The sequence below is a fragment of the Populus nigra genome, chromosome 12 (assembly GCF_951802175.1).
Source record: "Populus nigra chromosome 12, ddPopNigr1.1, whole genome shotgun sequence".
Lineage (NCBI taxonomy): Eukaryota > Viridiplantae > Streptophyta > Magnoliopsida > Malpighiales > Salicaceae > Populus > Populus nigra.
Genome location: NC_084863.1, coordinates 4,589,273 through 4,607,156, shown reverse-complemented (window position 1 = coordinate 4,607,156; position 17,884 = coordinate 4,589,273). Strand labels below are relative to the sequence as shown.

General features: G+C 33.5%; 1 protein-coding gene across 5 annotated transcripts; it reads left to right on the top strand.

Annotated features, from left to right (window-relative positions):
* Positions 1–640: 640 nt before the first annotated feature.
* On the top strand, positions 641–12,775 carry LOC133669743 (general negative regulator of transcription subunit 3-like). 5 transcript variants are annotated; one of them, XM_062089994.1, is made up of 17 exons: positions 641–955; positions 1,598–1,729; positions 2,451–2,588; positions 3,329–3,379; positions 4,062–4,151; positions 4,237–4,383; positions 4,587–4,697; positions 4,957–5,013; positions 5,871–6,596; positions 8,079–8,246; positions 9,057–9,162; positions 9,244–9,401; positions 10,364–10,642; positions 10,733–10,867; positions 10,964–11,142; positions 11,893–11,999; positions 12,577–12,775. In XM_062089994.1, the coding sequence occupies exons 1-16, from the start codon at positions 863–865 to the stop codon at positions 11,957–11,959; spliced, it is 2,637 nt and encodes an 878-aa protein (XP_061945978.1). In that variant the 5' UTR covers positions 641–862; the 3' UTR covers positions 11,960–11,999; positions 12,577–12,775. The 5 variants fall into 5 exon arrangements, with proteins under 5 accessions (XP_061945978.1, XP_061945979.1, XP_061945976.1 ...); XM_062089995.1 differs by having other exon boundaries at positions 642–955; positions 9,256–9,401; XM_062089992.1 differs by having other exon boundaries at positions 642–955; positions 9,003–9,162; positions 9,256–9,401.
* The last annotated feature ends 5,109 nt before the right edge of the window (positions 12,776–17,884 follow it).

Sequence of the window (17,884 nt, the reverse complement as noted above, 5' to 3'; positions counted from 1 at the left end):
AAATCTTCTTGGTATAATAACCATATCATGTAAAATTTTTGAATTTGTTTTTACATAAAAGATGTTTTTTTCCTCAAATAAATATTAATTTTTTTTATTAATATGAGTGTCCGGACTAACTTGCACACACCTTGAAGTTAATGGTCATGTAAGCCTCTAGTGGTCCTGAGAAGACTCGAACTTGTGGCCATTGAGAAGCAAACCCAAGACCTGACCAGTTGAGCTTCCCCTCAGGATTAATAAATATTAATTTTATTATTATGCTATGTACAAAAAAAATATAAGTGTTAGAAAGAAAATGATAAAAATAAATAAGTGAGGCTCATGATTTAATAAAATATATTGTCTTCTCTTGAAAAATTTAAGTTTTTTTTACTTTAAATTTATTTTTTCACCATAAAATATTTTCATTCACCAATTTTGTTCTTAAAGTTAGTGAAAGATGAGAAAAATACTTGATGAAAAACAAACACTGTTAAATTAAATTTACTGTTGCAATTAAGTGCAAGGCTTAATTTAATTATATGGTTACACCAAAAACCACTCACATCCGTAATCTGTGTGAGCAGCCCAAATCACAACAAAGCCCAGCCCATAATTAAAGAACGAAACTCGGACTCACTCGCTCCACTCTAAAATCCATCTCCTTCCTCGTTCTCAATTTTCCCCATCATCTCCTCCATATTTCAATCAGCACAGCAGGCGAAAAGAATAAAATAAAAGGAAAAAGAAAAAAAACCCTAAAAATAAAGAGCGGCACACACAGATAATCCGTCCATTTATCACTTGTGAGATTGAATGATAATAAAAGCAAACACATCAGTAGTAGTTATTGACTTGACAGTGATCAAATTGTTGGACAATGGGAGCAAGCCGCAAGTTACAAGGCGAGATCGATCGTGTTCTAAAGAAAGTTCAAGAAGGCGTCGACGTTTTTGACAGTATCTGGAACAAGGTCACTAACTGACTCTCCCTTCTCTATCGCTATCTCTCTTAAATATTTTTTGTTTGATTTTACATAGTTTTTAGATGCCAAGAAGTAACGAATTTAGAGTCTAAAAATCAATTTGAGAACTATTGTTTCAGTGTGCTTTCTTTTTCTTTTTTAGATGTGTTTGGTTGCTGAGAAAACGAAGGAAAGTGAGTTTTGGCGGAATTTCATTTTGTTTTCTCTTTTGTTAAACGTATAATGAATTGTTATTTTGTGCGGATGAATTTTTAACGGTTAGTTTGTTAATGCTGTGATTTCATTGATTGTATGGGTTATTTTTGTTTCAGTTATTTTTTTTAATAATAAGTTAAAATTAAAAAAATCCCTAATTCTGTATTTCGTTATTTGGTATTGTTATTTGATTTTTATTCTGTGTTTGTTGTCGAAAAAATGGTAAGCTTCTCTGTATATTTTTGTTTTTGTTATTTTGTTTTCTTGGTTTACAAATTGATTTATTGATGCGATGTAGTGATGATATATAACTTTTACTCTTTGCTTAATTGAGTTTTCTTGCACCTTTTGTTTTATTTTATTTTGTAGTATTTTGTTTGTTTGTTTTTCCCTCTCTAATTTGGTTGTTTATGAATGGGTTATTGCTGTTTGTAGGTTTATGATACGGACAACGTGAATCAAAAAGAAAAGTTTGAGGCAGACTTGAAGAAGGAAATCAAGAAACTGCAGAGATACAGGGACCAGATCAAAACATGGATTCAATCCAGTGAAATAAAGGATAAGAAGGTCACCCCTCTTCATTTTTATTTTCTGGTTATTGTGCTTGAATCATTTCAGCCTTGCAGATTTGAGTTCCTATTATGAATTATAGTTGCTAAAACGAGAAAAGTTACTCAGCCTTTTAGTTTGCTCTTAATCAATGATTTAATCCAAGTTTAGATATCAAAAAGTACTGTTAGTTTGGGTTATTTTGAGTCATGAAGTTGGTTATAGATGAACGGACACTTTTTATTTATTTGATTGGTTTACATTTTTGAATAAATCAATTCAATGCAGCTAAGCCTGGATGGCTACATGTATCTACCTTGTCTATTTAGTTACATTTTGTGCTAAACTTTCTGCTAGCTGTTATGAGATTATGTTCTTTATTACTTTAGTCATATGCCATTTTTGGTTTATCTCACCCCACCCCTCTCTAGGCTTTAATCATTTTACAACTGGTCTGTCCAAATTATCTTAAACCATCTTCATGTTCATTAGCTTTTCCTGAATAGATGTAACCTTCACCTTCCAGCACATGTGTTCGCTTCTTATCTGGTTATTTTTTGTGTTATCATGCACCACTCTTATCTAAAGCTTTGAGGATATTTGATAGTGCAGTCATTTTCCATGATAAAATGGTTATTCATTTCTGTGACGCGTCGTGGCATTTTCTTCCTTATCATGTATATTTGACACTGTTGTTGAAGCTGAGGTTGATCTTGCTTTCTCTTGAATCATGTTGTAGGTTAGCGCATCTTACGAGCAGGCTCTGGTGGATGCTCGTAAGACTATCGAGAAAGAAATGGAAAGATTTAAGATCTGCGAAAAGGAAACTAAGACAAAAGCATTTTCCAAAGAAGGGCTGGGCCAGCAACCCAAAACTGTAAGCATTGCATACTAACACTGCCTTGTTTTATGCTGGGCCTTGAATCGAATCGGTCAAATGGGTAGTAAATTTGAGGCTGAGTAAACCATCAGATTGGTACCTTGGGAGCAATTGATGTGGTTACTTGGAACCACATTACTCTGTGAGGCAATCCCTTCTTAGGGTGATGTAATGTGCCATGACTGCTAGTACTTTCTCAATCTGATGAAGCCTGTTAAATGGTTTCTAATTCACCTCTATTATCTGGCTTACATATTTGGTGCTTTTTTTGTTTGTTTTGTGCTTAAATATGTTTTTCTTTCCCACTTCAGTGTTTACATGTGCGGACTTGCAGAAGTAGCTCAATTTAAAAGTTTTTGAGCTATTAGTGGACATCATTGACAGCATAGAATTGAGGTCTTTGTTAAATGGATTTTCGTATTCATTTTTTGCTCTTTGTGGTTTTTTTGGAGGAATGCTAATTAGTTGCCTTTTGGATTTGAGGCCTTGTTGTTGTTGTTGTTGTTGTTGTTGCTGCTGCTGCTAGTGTTCATCATTGGACTTGATTCCATCTCCCTGTAATTAGAAGTTTTATTTCCAATCTTAAAATTGTCTTTTGGGTTTTGTATGTGTTCCATGTCTTTAATCTTTACAAGTTCACTAAAACTATTATTAAAAAGTAAAATAGTTCTTTTTTCCAAGATGTCATAGCTTTTGCAATCATAATCGCTTAGTATGCTTATCTTTTTTATTATTAGGATCCAAAGGAGAAGGCTAAATCAGAGACAAGGGATTGGTTGAATAATGTGGTATGTAAGTAAGCTGTTTGATTTGCTTTCTTCTTATCTTTATTTCTGAAAGTGTATATAAAATAAAACAATTCTGACTTTTCAAATGTCATTTCTTTGAGCTGGTATTATAAAATCTTTCATTATGACTTGTAATTGACCTGCCCCTCTCTGGTCCTACTGCATGTGGCATGTGCAGCCAGTTGATTTTGCTTGCTAATTAATGTTCAAAGCTTTATACTTATCCCAGAAAAAAATCAATGATATAGATGAACTATTGAAGTTATAAATGGTTTATGGCTTAGAGATCTGTGATCTGCCTGATAGCATTTAAAATAGTAAAGCTTTTCCCTTCGAGATAATTCCTTATTCAATACTAGAACATTTTTTTCCTTTTGTTTTGCCAACTATGTTTATAAACTTTGAAATGTCTTAAACTCGTCCAAAATGAATGCCTGTAAGTCACATGAGAACCTCGTCATTCATACCGAATCTGAAACATTGTATCTTGAGAACAAGAACTGGACCAATTTTCAAGCGATTAAAATTACTCCATTATATGTCAATTTGGTCTGGAAAATGTGGTTTGAAATGAATAAAACTTATTTTTAGTTTGACATCATCGAGTCTTAAATTGAAGTCCTTTTCTGTTTTATGAATTCTTATTTCATTAGTGTGTTTTAACTTGTTCTTCCTTGAATAGGTTGGGGAACTGGAATCTCAGATTGATAGCTTTGAAGCTGAGATTGAGGGGCTTACTGTTAAGAAAGGAAAGACAAGGCCACCCAGACTGGTAGGACAGAAAAGGAAAATGTAGGTTTTAGAATTTATATATTCTTCCTGTTATAATTTTTTGTTTTCTTCCTTTTGTTTGACAGACACATTTAGAGGCATCCATTACACGTCACAAGCTTCACATAAAGAAGTTAGAGTTGATCCTGAGGCTACTAGACAACGATGAGTTGAGTCCTGAGCAGGTTAATGATGTTAAAGACTTCCTAGATGACTATGTGGAACGTAATCAGGTTTGTGTTTTTTAACATTTTCTAACAGCACACAAATTTTTTATCATGCTTATTGTAAGAGGCATCATGCATTCTCTTGTGGATTTTCCCATGTTAAACTGTATATTTTCACTTCACTTCAACATTCTTGATGGGACATCACATTAATATTCTTTCTTTTTATGTCACTTCAATTCTCTTTTTATATGTTATCTTTTTTGTAGGAAGATTTTGATGATTTTAGTGATGTTGATGATCTTTACAACTCATTACCATTAGACAAGGTTGAATCTCTTGAAGACCTGGTTACAATTGGTCCTCCTGGTCTTGTGAAGGTAAACTTTAATGGGTGGAAGCCTGTGCTACTAACTACTTTGCCATTTTAGAGATGGGAATGCAGTCATCTTTTGTATGTGTGGTTGTGCTTGTTTTCTCTTTCTCTTCTAACATTCAATGGAAGAATAATCTCAGCTTTTTTCAAAATGTTTTGTTAACACATTTTTTGTTTCCGTTATTTTTTTGGTGTTGGTTGGTGGGTGGGTGGGCTTGTTTCTTTTACTCAGTTTTGTAATAAATTTCTTTTTTCCTCTGCAGGGTGCCCCCGTTCACAGCTTAAAGACTTCCTTGGTGACATCTGCTCCTCAAATGCCTGTATGTCTATACTCTATCTAGGATTGTTATCCTATTATATCTTTAGCTTTGAATTTATGAAGGATCTCAAGAGACATTAGTGGTTTTGATTAAGCCTTCCTTTTACCTATTTAATTTTAGAGAGGTTGTGTTCTTCATCTTGTGTTGATGTAGCAAGCTGCAAGGCCTGAATCAGATGTACCTTGGTGATTCAGTGACATGCATGGGCCAATGGATATTTGTTTGGCTTTAATTAGTTGCCAAGGGAGTTTTCATTATATTTTGCCTTAAGATTTAGTTGGACCGGTGATACTAGGGCTTCTGACTATGACACGTTCGATTCCTTCTTTATTTTGAAGTGAAGAAAGAAATGTGAAAGCTATATGTAATGTGCATTGCTTTTGCTTTTGGCTCTTCTAACCCTTTTATTTGACATAATATAGTTGGAGATTTATATTTCTTGTGTTTAATAATGTTTTATATTAGTTTGTTTGGTGTAGGCTGTTATTAACTGTGTTAAACTGGATTAATGGCAAATAGTTGCTTTTTTCTTTCAGAATAACTTACATTTGCTTTATCTTGGGTCTATATATACCTTATATTCTCACTAGCTAATTGTTATTACGTTCTCCACTTTTTATAGTTGATTGTAAGCCATACTTGGATTGAATAATTTATTCAGTGTCTAGAGAAGTGTTTTGGAATCGCAACTTTTTCTCATGTTGTGTATCACTGGTATTTTATTTTCATTTATATCTTATAAAACCAGGACTTTACCACTTCTACTATCTGCACTTATTAATTCCCTAATTCCATTTCAATTTTGTGCTTTGTCCTAACATTGTTGCTATGTCTATGGAATGATAATTCTTTTTCAGGCCACTGTTGCTTCTACTCATCATGAGGGTGCTGTTGTTCAAGATCAAGCCGATGATACTACTTCACAGGATAGTAATTCTGATATTGTTGCAAGAACTCCTCCTGCCAAAAGTAGCATGGTTGGTTCTTCTGCTGCATCAACACCAACTGGGAACCATGCACCTATTTCTGTGAATGTTCAGGCTCAAACATTGCCTGGTTTGTCAGCAGCTTCACCAACTCTTCCTGGTTCAACTTCTGTTCGAGGTGTCTTGGAAAATGCAGCTCCTTCTAATCCTTCTTCTCCCGCAGCACTTGGCAATTCTATGAAGGAGGAAGAAATTGCAGGCTTTCCTGGCCGTAGATCATCACCTTCTCTTGCTGATGCTGGATTAGCAAGGGGCATTGGTAGAGGTGGCCTCTCTAGCCAGCCCTCGTCCAGTATCCCCCTCAGTCCTGGTGTTATTCCTAGCAACGGGGCTCATGGTTCAGTACCTTTAGCTTCTGACATTGCAAAGAGAAATATTTTGGGAACTGATGATAGAATTGGGAGTGCTGGAATGGTGCAGCCTCTGGCTTCCCCACTAAGTAATCGAATGATCTTGCCTCAGGCTGGTGATGGAACCAGTGCAGTTGATACTAGTAGTGCTGGTGAAGCTGCTACTATGGGTGGCAGAGTTTTCTCTCCTTTGGTCACTGGCATGCAATGGAGACCTGGGAGTTCCTTTCAAAATCAGAATGAACCGGTATGCCACTTGTTTTAACACTGTCTGTTGTCCTGGTGTTTATAATATCATAGGGGTGCGAGTGTGAGTTTGTGTGCAAATATATTTAAGAGGATATTGGTGCAAGGTGTCTATTTTTTTTACTGTATAATCCCTCATTTGTCAAGGACAAGTCCAACTGCAAACTACCCCCACCCAGCTGCCTCCCTTTCACCCTAATCAAACCTTGGGGAGCATTGGCATTAATGTCAATGGCTTTTATCTGTGATCGTCACCATCCTTCTAGTGGAATGAAGGCTCAAGGTGTAACTAAGCTGTGTTTATTGGGTGGGCCAAATAATGGGACATTAGGAAACATAATTGAAAATATTTAAACTTCGGTTTTTTAGCATACATGGATTAGCTTATTAGATCCATTTATTAGCTTAGTCACTGCAATTAAGCTATTAGCATAAATGCCAATTGCTTTTATCTGGTCTTGATCCTAGCTGCCTCCTTGGTGCAATGGGTAGTCACCAACATCCTACTGCAATGGATGCTCAAGGTGTTAATTAAACTGTGTTTCATGGATGGACCAAGAAATGGGATATTGGAAATGCTGTTGAAAATATTGAAATTTCAATTTGCAGAGCCTATATGCGTAGCATATTTGATGCAATTTTTAGTTTAGTAAGTGACTGAAATGTTCTTTGTACACCCATCCTTTTTGGAAGCTGATAATGTTGACTTTTTTACAATCATTGGATTATATATCTATCTAAGTTCTAATTCATTTGAAATTGAACATCTCTGTTAATAACCACCAGCATTAATACTATATTATAACTTTTATTGTTGAATGGGTGTTTTATATTTTTTTCATGCATGCCGGAACTAATTTGATGTGTGGCTAGTCAACTAAAATAATGTGTGCATGATAAGATTGCCAACCAATGGAAAATGCTATAAGATTCAGATTCACCCGAAATTCTTCCTCCAATGTCAATTTGGTCCTTTCTAGTGAGGGTATTGATAACGGACCAGGATATGATTGGTGTATGTATAAGATGCTTAATCATCTGAAGAAAATAAATGAACAAAACAAAACAAAACAAATTTTTCCTATGCAACTTAGTTTTTATGGTGTCCTCACTGTCATGCATTTTGCAAATACTTTATTTTGCCAAATAGCCTAGAGACGGGATTTTTTTTTTAAGAAGAGGGTGAAAAGATCGAGAGAGGGAAGAAACTTAATACCATGCATAACTGCTGGTGGTAAAGCTAAAGAACTGAAAATAAGAGCAAAACTAGAGGGGAAGAGTGAGGAAAGCTGGATGAGTAAACTTCACTGAGAAATATTTTGATAGCTCACTGGCTTTTTTTAATATCAACTTCATTTGGTTTTTTATAATGGACAAATGACAGTAATTTTTCATGCCAAATGTTTAGAATTTAGCTTCATGACATGAATTGTCCATGTCTAAATGTTTAGAAATGCTGTTTTAAACGGTGTTGCTGCTGCAGGGCCAATTTCGTGCAAGAACTGAAATAGCTCCTGATCAGAGAGAGAAATTTTTGCAGCGTCTTCAGCAAGTCCAGCAGCAAGGTCACAGTAACATTCTTGGCATGCCGCCTCTTACTGGTGGGAATCATAAGCAGTATTCTGCCCAACAAAACCCCCTTTTGCAGCAGGTGCTTTTTCTTCTTTAAGATTTTTCATTCCCTGTCATTTCCTTTGTTTGAACAAGTCAGCTTGGAAAAATAAGTTGAGTGAAAGATTTTGTAGGGTGCTGTTTCATGATTTCAATGTCAGTTTAGCCTAGTTGTGAATTGTAATTATATCGTGCTATTTTGTGGAGTTGTGCGTATATTTCATTCAATATTAATCTTTTGTAGATTTGTGAGAAGAAATTTATTAGCAATCAGATGTAACTAATACAAACCTTTTTTTTATAGCAGCTGATACCATTTGCATTCATTTGTTGCTTGATCACTTGACCTTTCCATTGAGCTTTATAGGAGAAATATCCATATTTCTTTTAGTATCGCTCTTTTCTATATTTACCTGGTTAGTTGATAACAAGGTTTTATGTGAGTACCATTGAGCTTTATAGGAGAAATATCCATATTTCTTTTAGTATCGCTCTTCTCTATTTTGACCTGGTTAGTTGATAACAAGGTTTTATGTGAGTATTTTGGCTTTGCATTTAGATTCTTTAAATTCAATATAACTATAGGTGTAGAAGAAGCTATACACATGCTTGAAATAATGTTTTGATCATGGTCTTAATCGCCAGTGTTGATGAATTATGTTCGGTTCACAGAAGCTTTTGTTTTTGTTTACATTCTGTTGATAATCCTATTCCTTCTGCATTTCCAGCTTCCATGCATAAAAGCTTAGTTTGACACCTGTTGCTTTTTTGGCATGCCATCTGATTACATTTGCAGTTTAATTCTCAAAGTTCATCTGTCTCTCAAGCTAGTTTAGGACTTGGAGTGCAGGCATCAGGTTTCAATACTGTTACATCTGCTGCTTTACAGCAGCCAAATTCCATCCATCAGCAGTCTAGTCAGCAAGTTGTGATGTCAAGTGGTGCGAAAGATGCTGGTACTCTTCATTCTTCAATTAACGTGTCATGATTGGAATTTGGAAACACTATCATAAATGGGCTTACATTAATTCCATGAGCAAATGATGCAGAACTTGGCCATTCAACAGTTGAGGAGCAGCAGCTAAAGCAGAATTTACCTGAGGATTCAACCATCGAATCTACTCTTACATCTGGGCTTGGAAAAAGTCTTGTGAATGAGGATGAACTCACATCTCCATATGCAATGGATACTTCTGTATGTAGAATATTTCCTAATCTTGCCTGCTGTGTAGATTTTTTTGTTTGAAGTATTCCTCATGTATCAAACCCATCCTGCTCTGCTAGGGCTAGATTTTAAATTTCCCTGACTGGAAAAATTGAAATTAATTTCTTACCCAGATATAGTTTCAAGTTTTGGGCTGTCACAGCACCACCTACCCACAGGACCTTTCCTGATATTTTTTATTAGTATTCTTATGGGCTTTGTTATTTGAGTTTGATATCCATCACAGCGGTGGCTTAACTGTTACCAGCACAATGAAATAATGATTCAGTCTGCTGAATTTTGAGAGCCCCTCGATTTTTTGATAGTGTATCCTCAGCATGTCCTCTCCCAAATTTGTTTTAAAGTGGGGACAGGGATGGGAGGGATTCTCTGTGAGGTAATTATTGGGTGACCCCTCCAATTACAAATAGACTTGGTTGCAACTTGCAAGCTGTTATCATAATTTCATAACTAGTACACCTTTTAATTTTTGAATGTGTAATTCACTGTAACATGCAAATAATTTGTCATGAGTTCATTTTATCTTGCAAACTGACGTGCTCTCTCTCTCTCTCTCTCTCTCATGCACATATGTGCACGCGCACACACAAGAAGCATATCCATACCTTTAAATTTGGGTGGTTGTGTTTATCCCATCCAAGGTTTACTTATTTCATATCTTTTGCCAGTAAAGAGATTCATGCGTTGAGATGAGTTATCCCATATACAGCTTTTATGAATTAACATGTAGATTCTACGTTTGCCATGGATCTACTCAGTAAAGTCAGTGTGCTGGGCCAGCTTTCTTTTTATGAAGCCGTTGCATTTTTTGTTTTGAAATTCTACACCAATTGCCTTGTAAGCACTTTATTGTGGTTGACAATTTGGTAGTGCGTGCAACTTGATGGTCTAGTTAGGGTGACTGAAGTTGTTTTATAATATCTTTACTGCAGGCTGGGGCATCTGATTCCTTGACAGAGCCTTTACAAGTGCCAAGAGATATTGATCTCTCTCCAGGGCAACTCCTACAATCCAGTCAACCATCTAGTGGCCTAGGTGTTATTGGCCGGAGAAGTGTATCGGACCTTGGTGCCATTGGCGATAATCTCACTGGATCTGCTGTAAATTCTGGGGCAATGCACAATCAGTTATACAATTTACAGATGCTTGAGGCTGCATATCACAAGCTTCCTCAACCTAAAGACTCAGAACGAGCTAGGAGCTATATTCCAGTATGGATGTGCAATTATCTTCCTATTATAGCACCTTTTAAACTATGGGCAAATATTGTTTATGGTAATCTCTCTTGTTTGTCTGGACAGAGGCACCCGGCAGCCACCCCTCCTAGCTATCCTCAAGTTCAGTTACCAATGGCAAGTAACCCTGCATTCTGGGAACGTCTAAGCATGCATAGTTATGGAACTGATACCTTGTTCTTTGCTTTTTACTATCAACAGGTGATGTGGCATGCTATGTTGTTTCATTACCATGCAGTTTTTGTTTCTGTCATACAATGACTGCAAGTTTCTTCTCAAGCCAATTATCATGTGCAGAATACCTATCAGCAGTATCTGGCTGCGAAAGAGCTAAAGAAGCAATCTTGGAGATACCACAGAAAATACAACACCTGGTTTCAACGGCATGAGGAGCCAAAAGTTACCACTGATGAATATGAACAGGGGACATATGTGTATTTTGATTTCCATGTTGGCAATGAGGACAAACAAGGATGGTATGCTGATTTTGATTTTACTCTCCACCTGGTTTGCATTGCTGCTGAACTTTGTGTTATGGAAAACTCTATACAAACAGAAAGTTGTACATAAAAATCTTGTTAACTGATTTGACAAGTGATGGTTGTACAAGTGATTTACTGCATATAAGTGACTTATAAAATCATTGCATTGAATGTTCTTTTTGTTAGTAACATTTTTCGGTATAATTTTTTCTTTGTATGTGGTCTTTACTCTTGTATTGCATGCGTGGTCAAATTATATTTGCTTGTGTACAAGGATGAGATCAAATTATTTCATCATATAAGACTTAGGATGAGATAAAATTGTTTAATGATATAAGAGGATGAATGGTCCATCATATTACATTTTCAAAGGGGGTTTTCACTTCATTAGGCTGGTGGGTAACATGGGTGAAATGTTGTGGAAACGTGCTTCTACCTTGGCATGTCAGTTAAAGTTATTCTATATTATTTTCCTTTACATATTAGAATGATTTCAACATTCAGAAGCTTGCACACATGAACAGACATGGTTGCATGTGTGAATTTACTGCATGTTTTTGTCTAAATCCTCAAATTAGGGCAATGTAGCCAAGAATTTGTTATCAGTTTGATTTTCAATCTATTTCAAATCAATCCCTCATATCTTTATATACATTGCAGCTCATCTTCAATAGAAATTGAGTTAATTTCAATATAATTTGACTGCGCTTGTGGTTCTTATGATCTCTGTTTTTGTATGTTCAGGTGTCAAAGAATCAAGACAGAGTTCACTTTTGAGTATAACTATCTTGAAGATGAACTGATTGTCTAGAAGATGTGCTTTACTAGAAATCTCGCGTGTTTAACTCTTGGTATGTGCTTGTGCCATCTTTTCTTGTTGATTTCATGGTCTTTTAGTTATGAACACTGTTGCGTATAATGTGATTTAGTCTTTCAATAGTTGTTCAAGACTATTGGACGAGTGTTATTTATATGTGTGTGTGCATGAGCATGTAGAAAGACTTAAATCCTCTAGAATAACTGTTCCCCATCAGCTATAATTCCTATGGACTTCCATCTGTATAAAACCCGCTTGAAACTGAATCCTTCAGAGTGCTACCTGGGTTGGCCGTTTCTCATCCTGGGACTGAATTCACTGATCTGTAGCTTTTTTCCATGCTGATCAAATGCAAGTTTGATTGATGAACATATTAGAGCTGGATATTGTAATTCGTGCATGACTTTTTGGTTGAAATATGTTATTCGTCTAAAATCTTGCAGTGGTACCCATTTTATGCTTTTATATTTAAATAAAAAGCATTTTAAAAAGCAACCGAAATCATACTTTTAAATATTCTATTAGTTTCTAAGCATTCCTGCAAATTGCTACTACTGATAGCATTTATCATCATTGAATTTGAATATATGTATTGGCCTCTCTCCTTGCAGATGATTGCTTGTGAATTAGTAGCGATACAATTGAATTTGGCGGCAGTGAGAAGCACGAATTCGGGTTTTAATTCATTTTCTTTGGTACACTGGTTGTTAGGTTCCATGTTTTTTCATTTTTTGGGAATTTGTAATTGGCAAGTGTAAGACAGACACGAACTTTTCTTCTGAAGCATATTAATCCAAACATTTTTTTTAACCCTTTGGTGTATAAAAAATACTGAAACACCACCCTTTTTTTTTACTGTTTTTTTCACCATCGGGTGCGCTATGGACTGTTTAGTGTAGCTGAGTTAGCCTTTTTTTTTTTAGGCCTCTGAAAAATTATCTGATTTTGGTCTATTTTTTCCTCAATTTATTGTCTTGTTTGCTATAACATATCTGCGATGTATAAAAATATCAGCATTAAATTGATATATACTGCAAAATAAGAATTAATTCTTTATATTAAAAAATTTGAAACGATCAAATTCAACACAAACAAAAGAAAAAGCTCTTTTCCTTAATTTACTATTCATATGGGGCATGGAGAACTAAAATTTTATCCTTGAAGTTTTTACTTTTTTATTTTTGGTCTTTGTGATTTTTAGTGTTACATTATAGTCCTTAACTTTATTTGTTTTATGTTTTAATTTTTAAAATTGAAAGGAGTCATTGGAAAAATGGAGAGGGGAGAGTAAGTGATTAGATGGATATATTGTGATTAGATGGTATTAACGGGTCATTTTTACAAGATGAGTTTTATTAATCTGTTTTTAATAATTTATGTCTTCAAAAATAGTAGATTGAGGTTTGGAAAAAATTTTCTAATTCATTTTAATCTTGGTTTTTTTTAATATATTTTAGGGTGTTTTAAGGTTACAAATAAATTTTTTAAGGTGCATGTTTCTTCAATATTTTTAGATGAAACAATGGTTGAAAATGGTATGTTGGTGTTCAAAAAATATAAATTTTCTTATAATATTCAATGAAATGAAATTTATTTTTTGTTATTTCTTAACATATTTTTTGTATGATTTTATGAAATTAATTAGTTTTTTTTCTTCAATAAAATACAAAATATTGAGGCATTATATTAATGTGTTTTTTTTATTAAAAATTGTTAGTTCTTCTTCAATTAAATACAAAATATGGAGGCATTATATTGATGTTTTTTTATTATTAAAAATTGCTTTTCAAATCATATAATTTATTTAAAAACTCGATCTTCTTATTAAAAAAATAAGTTTTTGTTAAATAAATTAAGAAATAAATGGAGTTTAGATTGAAGTGATACATTTTTTATTATTATTTTAAATGATTGAGACTTTTAGGAACCTTTATTTTTATTTATGTTGCTTCCTGTAAAAAAAGATGTCTGAAGCACGAGCTAGAGCCTCGAGAAGTTTCAGAAGCTTTCCTTTCTTTCTCTACTGGTCAATTTTCAATGAGGTTGGTACTGTTGGAGGGACAGCAACCGACGTTGGTTTTTGCGACGACGTATTTGACTCTGTTTATTGGTTTGGAAGTTGAGCGTGGCTGGATTCTCCTAGAAAATGGTGGTGGCCGGTGTTCGGCAGTGAAGTGTTTTTTCTTTTTTTTCGGTGTAGGGTTTTTTTGTTCTCCTTCTCTAGGGCTTGTGTGTGTATATATTGTTAGCATATGTCAAAACTAGAAAAATAATATTTCAATATTTTATATTATTTCCTTTCCTTAACTATGCAGGATATCCTTTAAATATTCTTATTATAAAGCCATAATTTTTCCAACTTCTTCTAAATCATCATTTATTATTCTTTCCTCGTTTCTATGATTTTTCATTATAACTTCATCTTTTATTTTTTTTTTTACCTGTCATCCCACCTTTAATATTTTGTTTTTGTAGATATATTTAAAAACAGGAATCAAATAGATTATAACAGCTGCTTTCTCTTTATAATACTTATAAAAATAAAAAATTTCACTTTCTAAAAGAAAATGATCAATAAACTAATGGGATTTAGTTGAAATATAAATACCATTTAAAAGAAAATCACCATCAAATTGATTAGCTTTAGTTTGAAATAAAATGTCACCTGAAAGGAATTTTCCGCATTAATTCTAAAATGATGTTTAAAATTACTTCAGATATTGGGTTGAAAATGACATTTGTTAGGTGGGAAATTATAAGGTTTATGATATTGATGACACAACCATAGGATTCAAGCTCTACTTAAGTGGGTATGTTTCTTAAGGTAAATATCTATATATGACAACCAAAAAAAAACAGAAAAGCAACTTTTTTGAAAAAAAATCTAATGTTATAATCCTGACGTCGTCTTTGACATTTGTTAGGTGAGAAGATCTTTGATTTCTTATGTATAATAACAGTTAGTATTATTATTATTATTATTGAATTTTCAAGCTCGCAGAATATTAATATTGTGAAATGTTGTGAGCATATATATATATATATATTGTGTGTGTGTGCGTGTGTGTGTGTGTGTGTGTGTGAATGCATGACTTTACGCGCAGTACCAAATGTCGACTAGCTGCGACTCAGTAGCTAGCCTTATCTTCTCATTCTTGTGGAGTTTTGCCACTTGAGGTGCAGCCAAGAACCAAATCTCGATCGCATCTTCCTTTGAAAGAGACATCATGATCATATCATAATCGTCGACACAATAATTATTTATGGGCATTGTAGTTGTTTTCGCAACTCCAACAAGTTGGAGAAAAAAACATGAAAAGGGAAAAGATTTTTTGAAAAAAATACCCTTTAAAATGAATAAAATGACAGCCATAGATGTAAACGTTTGTTAGAGTGTGGCTGTAGTTGCTTTTCAAAGTTTTTTTTATTTATAAAAATATACCAATAATATTTTTTTATTTTTTAAAAATTATTTTTTAGATCAGCATATTAAAATGATTTGAAAAAATCAAAAATATATTAATGTAAAGTAAATAAAAAAAATTTAAAAGTATTTTTAAAACACAGTGGCAAACACATGGAAGGTTATTCATTGTAGTTGTTTTCGCAACTCCAACAAGTTGGAGAAAAGCATGAAAAGGGAAAATATTTTTTTAAAAAAGGGAAAAGATTTTTTTTAAAAAAAATCCTTCAAAATGAATAAAATGACAGCCATTGATGTAAACGTATTTGAGAATATGTTTGTAGTTGTTTATCAAAATATATTTTATTTAAAAAAATATGTCAACAATATATTTTTTATTTTTTTAAAATTATTTTTAAGATCAACACATTAAAATAATTTAAAAATATTAAAAATATATTAATATAAAATAAATAAATAAAATTTCAAAAGTATTTTTAAAACGCAGTGGCAAGTATACCTTGGGATGGAAGGTTATTCCGGTCCCGATATCAAAAAGTAATTGAGTATGCTTTTCTTCATAGATTATTTTAATATTTAGTGTGTTATCTTGCAATTTGGTATATTATATTTTACGTTATTTTTTAAAATGAATAACTCGTGTAATATTCTTGCTTTATATTTATGTTTCTTACTTATTTTATTTTAAAGATAAAATATATATTCCACGTCATTAATTGTCATGATGCAAAGCATCACGGAGTTTTCAAGTTTGAGGACTGTTTTCAGCGACTCACAAACCTTGTCGTCTTCTAATTCTTGTTTGAGAGCTGCAGCCAACAATGCAGAGCATCCAACCCGTCGTCCTCTCCAACAGATATCATCATTCCATGAGTGCATGCGTCTCGGACGTCGGCAAAGTGAATAGAATTAATCAAGACATATACTTTTTTTTAGGTGATCTTCAATTTGACTTTTTTTACTGTAGTGTCTGAGGGGAGTGTAGTTGTGATTGTATTTTAAAATATTTTTTTATGTGAAAAAATATTAAAATAATATTTTTTTTTATTTTTTTAAAATTATTCTTGACATCAACACATCAAAATTATCTGAAAACAAAAAAAAATTAATTCAAAACAAAATTTTAAAAACAAAAAACAAACAAAACCTGATCACCCACTATAATATATAATTAAGTCATGTTTCTCGAACAAGACTTGTTGGGAGTATAAAGATCTAGTTCGACGGCGGAGATACAATACATATACGGTGGTAAATTTGATCAGCTTGTTCGATAGAATACGATACTCCAATATTCCAGGATTTGATCAACTTGTTCGATAGACTTTGATGCGTATACGAATGAGGAACCAACCAAGATTGGTGAGTTCATTCAAGTTTCAATTGTAATTTTAGCCGTAAAGCATGGAATAATAGTGCTTAATTAATTTTAGCAAGTTGGTATCAAAGATTCATAGTTCATACTCTTTCTGTTCATGAATAAATTCTTTTTTTTTTTTAATCAGAATTTCTTTTTCTAGCTTTGCGAAAAGGGGGGAGACTGGAGAGGGAATAATCGCTTTGCAAATCCAAAAGGCAAGAAGCCTCGAGTCCTCTTCTCAAGTATCACTGAGGGTCTTGGCCTGGCGGTAGGAGAGATTTGTCTCTTCCTGCTGCTCCTGGGTTTAAGTTTTCATGTGCATGTCTGTCACCCTCGCGGTGCCTTACATGTCCACTGGGTTTGCAGGGTGTTCAGTGGGTCGTGGGATTAGTCGTGGTGCGCGCAAGCTGGCCTGGACATCCACGTAAATCAAAAAAAAAAGTATCATATAACTACAACTAAGTATACTAAGTCCCGAGGGGTAGTAACAGTTGTTTTATTGTGGATTATAACATTAAAATAACTGTTTTTGCCTCTTAATCTAATAAAGTGTAGCCTTGTTTAGAAGGGTATTATAATCTTTTTATTTTTTATGAACAATCAAAATACTAAAATGATGTTGGAATCAAAAAATTATGAGCCTTGATCAAGGGTATTATAGTTTTTTTTTTTTAAGTGTACAAGTGGATTACTCAGCAATACCAAAACTTTCTTATTAGTGTATTTTCAAGTTGTTGTTTTTGTTTTTTTTTTGTTAAGAGCATTGTCATATTTAATCATAATAAAATAATAATTAAATTCAAAAAGCTGCTAGTGAGCGGGAAACACCCTTGCACTTTAGACGACACATATAGCATTTCCCAGCAGTTAAAATTACTCATTCGTCGTGTATTTAGATGAGTCGTCGCATTCTCTTTCATTTAGTGCAGTTCGTGTCATTCACCGTGTATTTTTTATTTAATTTTTAACTTTATTTTTTAATTTTTTTAAATCTTTTTATGAAGTTAATTTTTTTTGTTATATTTTTCCTTGTTATTGACCCGATCTAATTTTCTTTATCTTTTTTATCTGATTTGATGTTTCTTTTGGTTTTTTTCAAGGTATAATAATATTTTTTTAAAAAATATTTTCTAAT

What these genes read in the sequence shown, in the direction of transcription:
- LOC133669743 (XM_062089991.1), top strand. Translation starts at nt 863, where the DNA reads ATGGGAGCAAGCCGCAAGTTACAAGGCGAGATCGATCGTGTTCTAAAG. An exon ending in TGGGCCAGCAACCCAAAACT is followed by an intron (nt 2,589 to 3,328) that starts GTAAGCATTGCA and finishes TTTTATTATTAG; the next exon opens with GATCCAAAGGAGAAGGCTAA. An exon ending in AAAACCCCCTTTTGCAGCAG is followed by an intron (nt 8,247 to 9,002) that starts GTGCTTTTTCTT and finishes TTACATTTGCAG; the next exon opens with TTTAATTCTCAAAGTTCATC.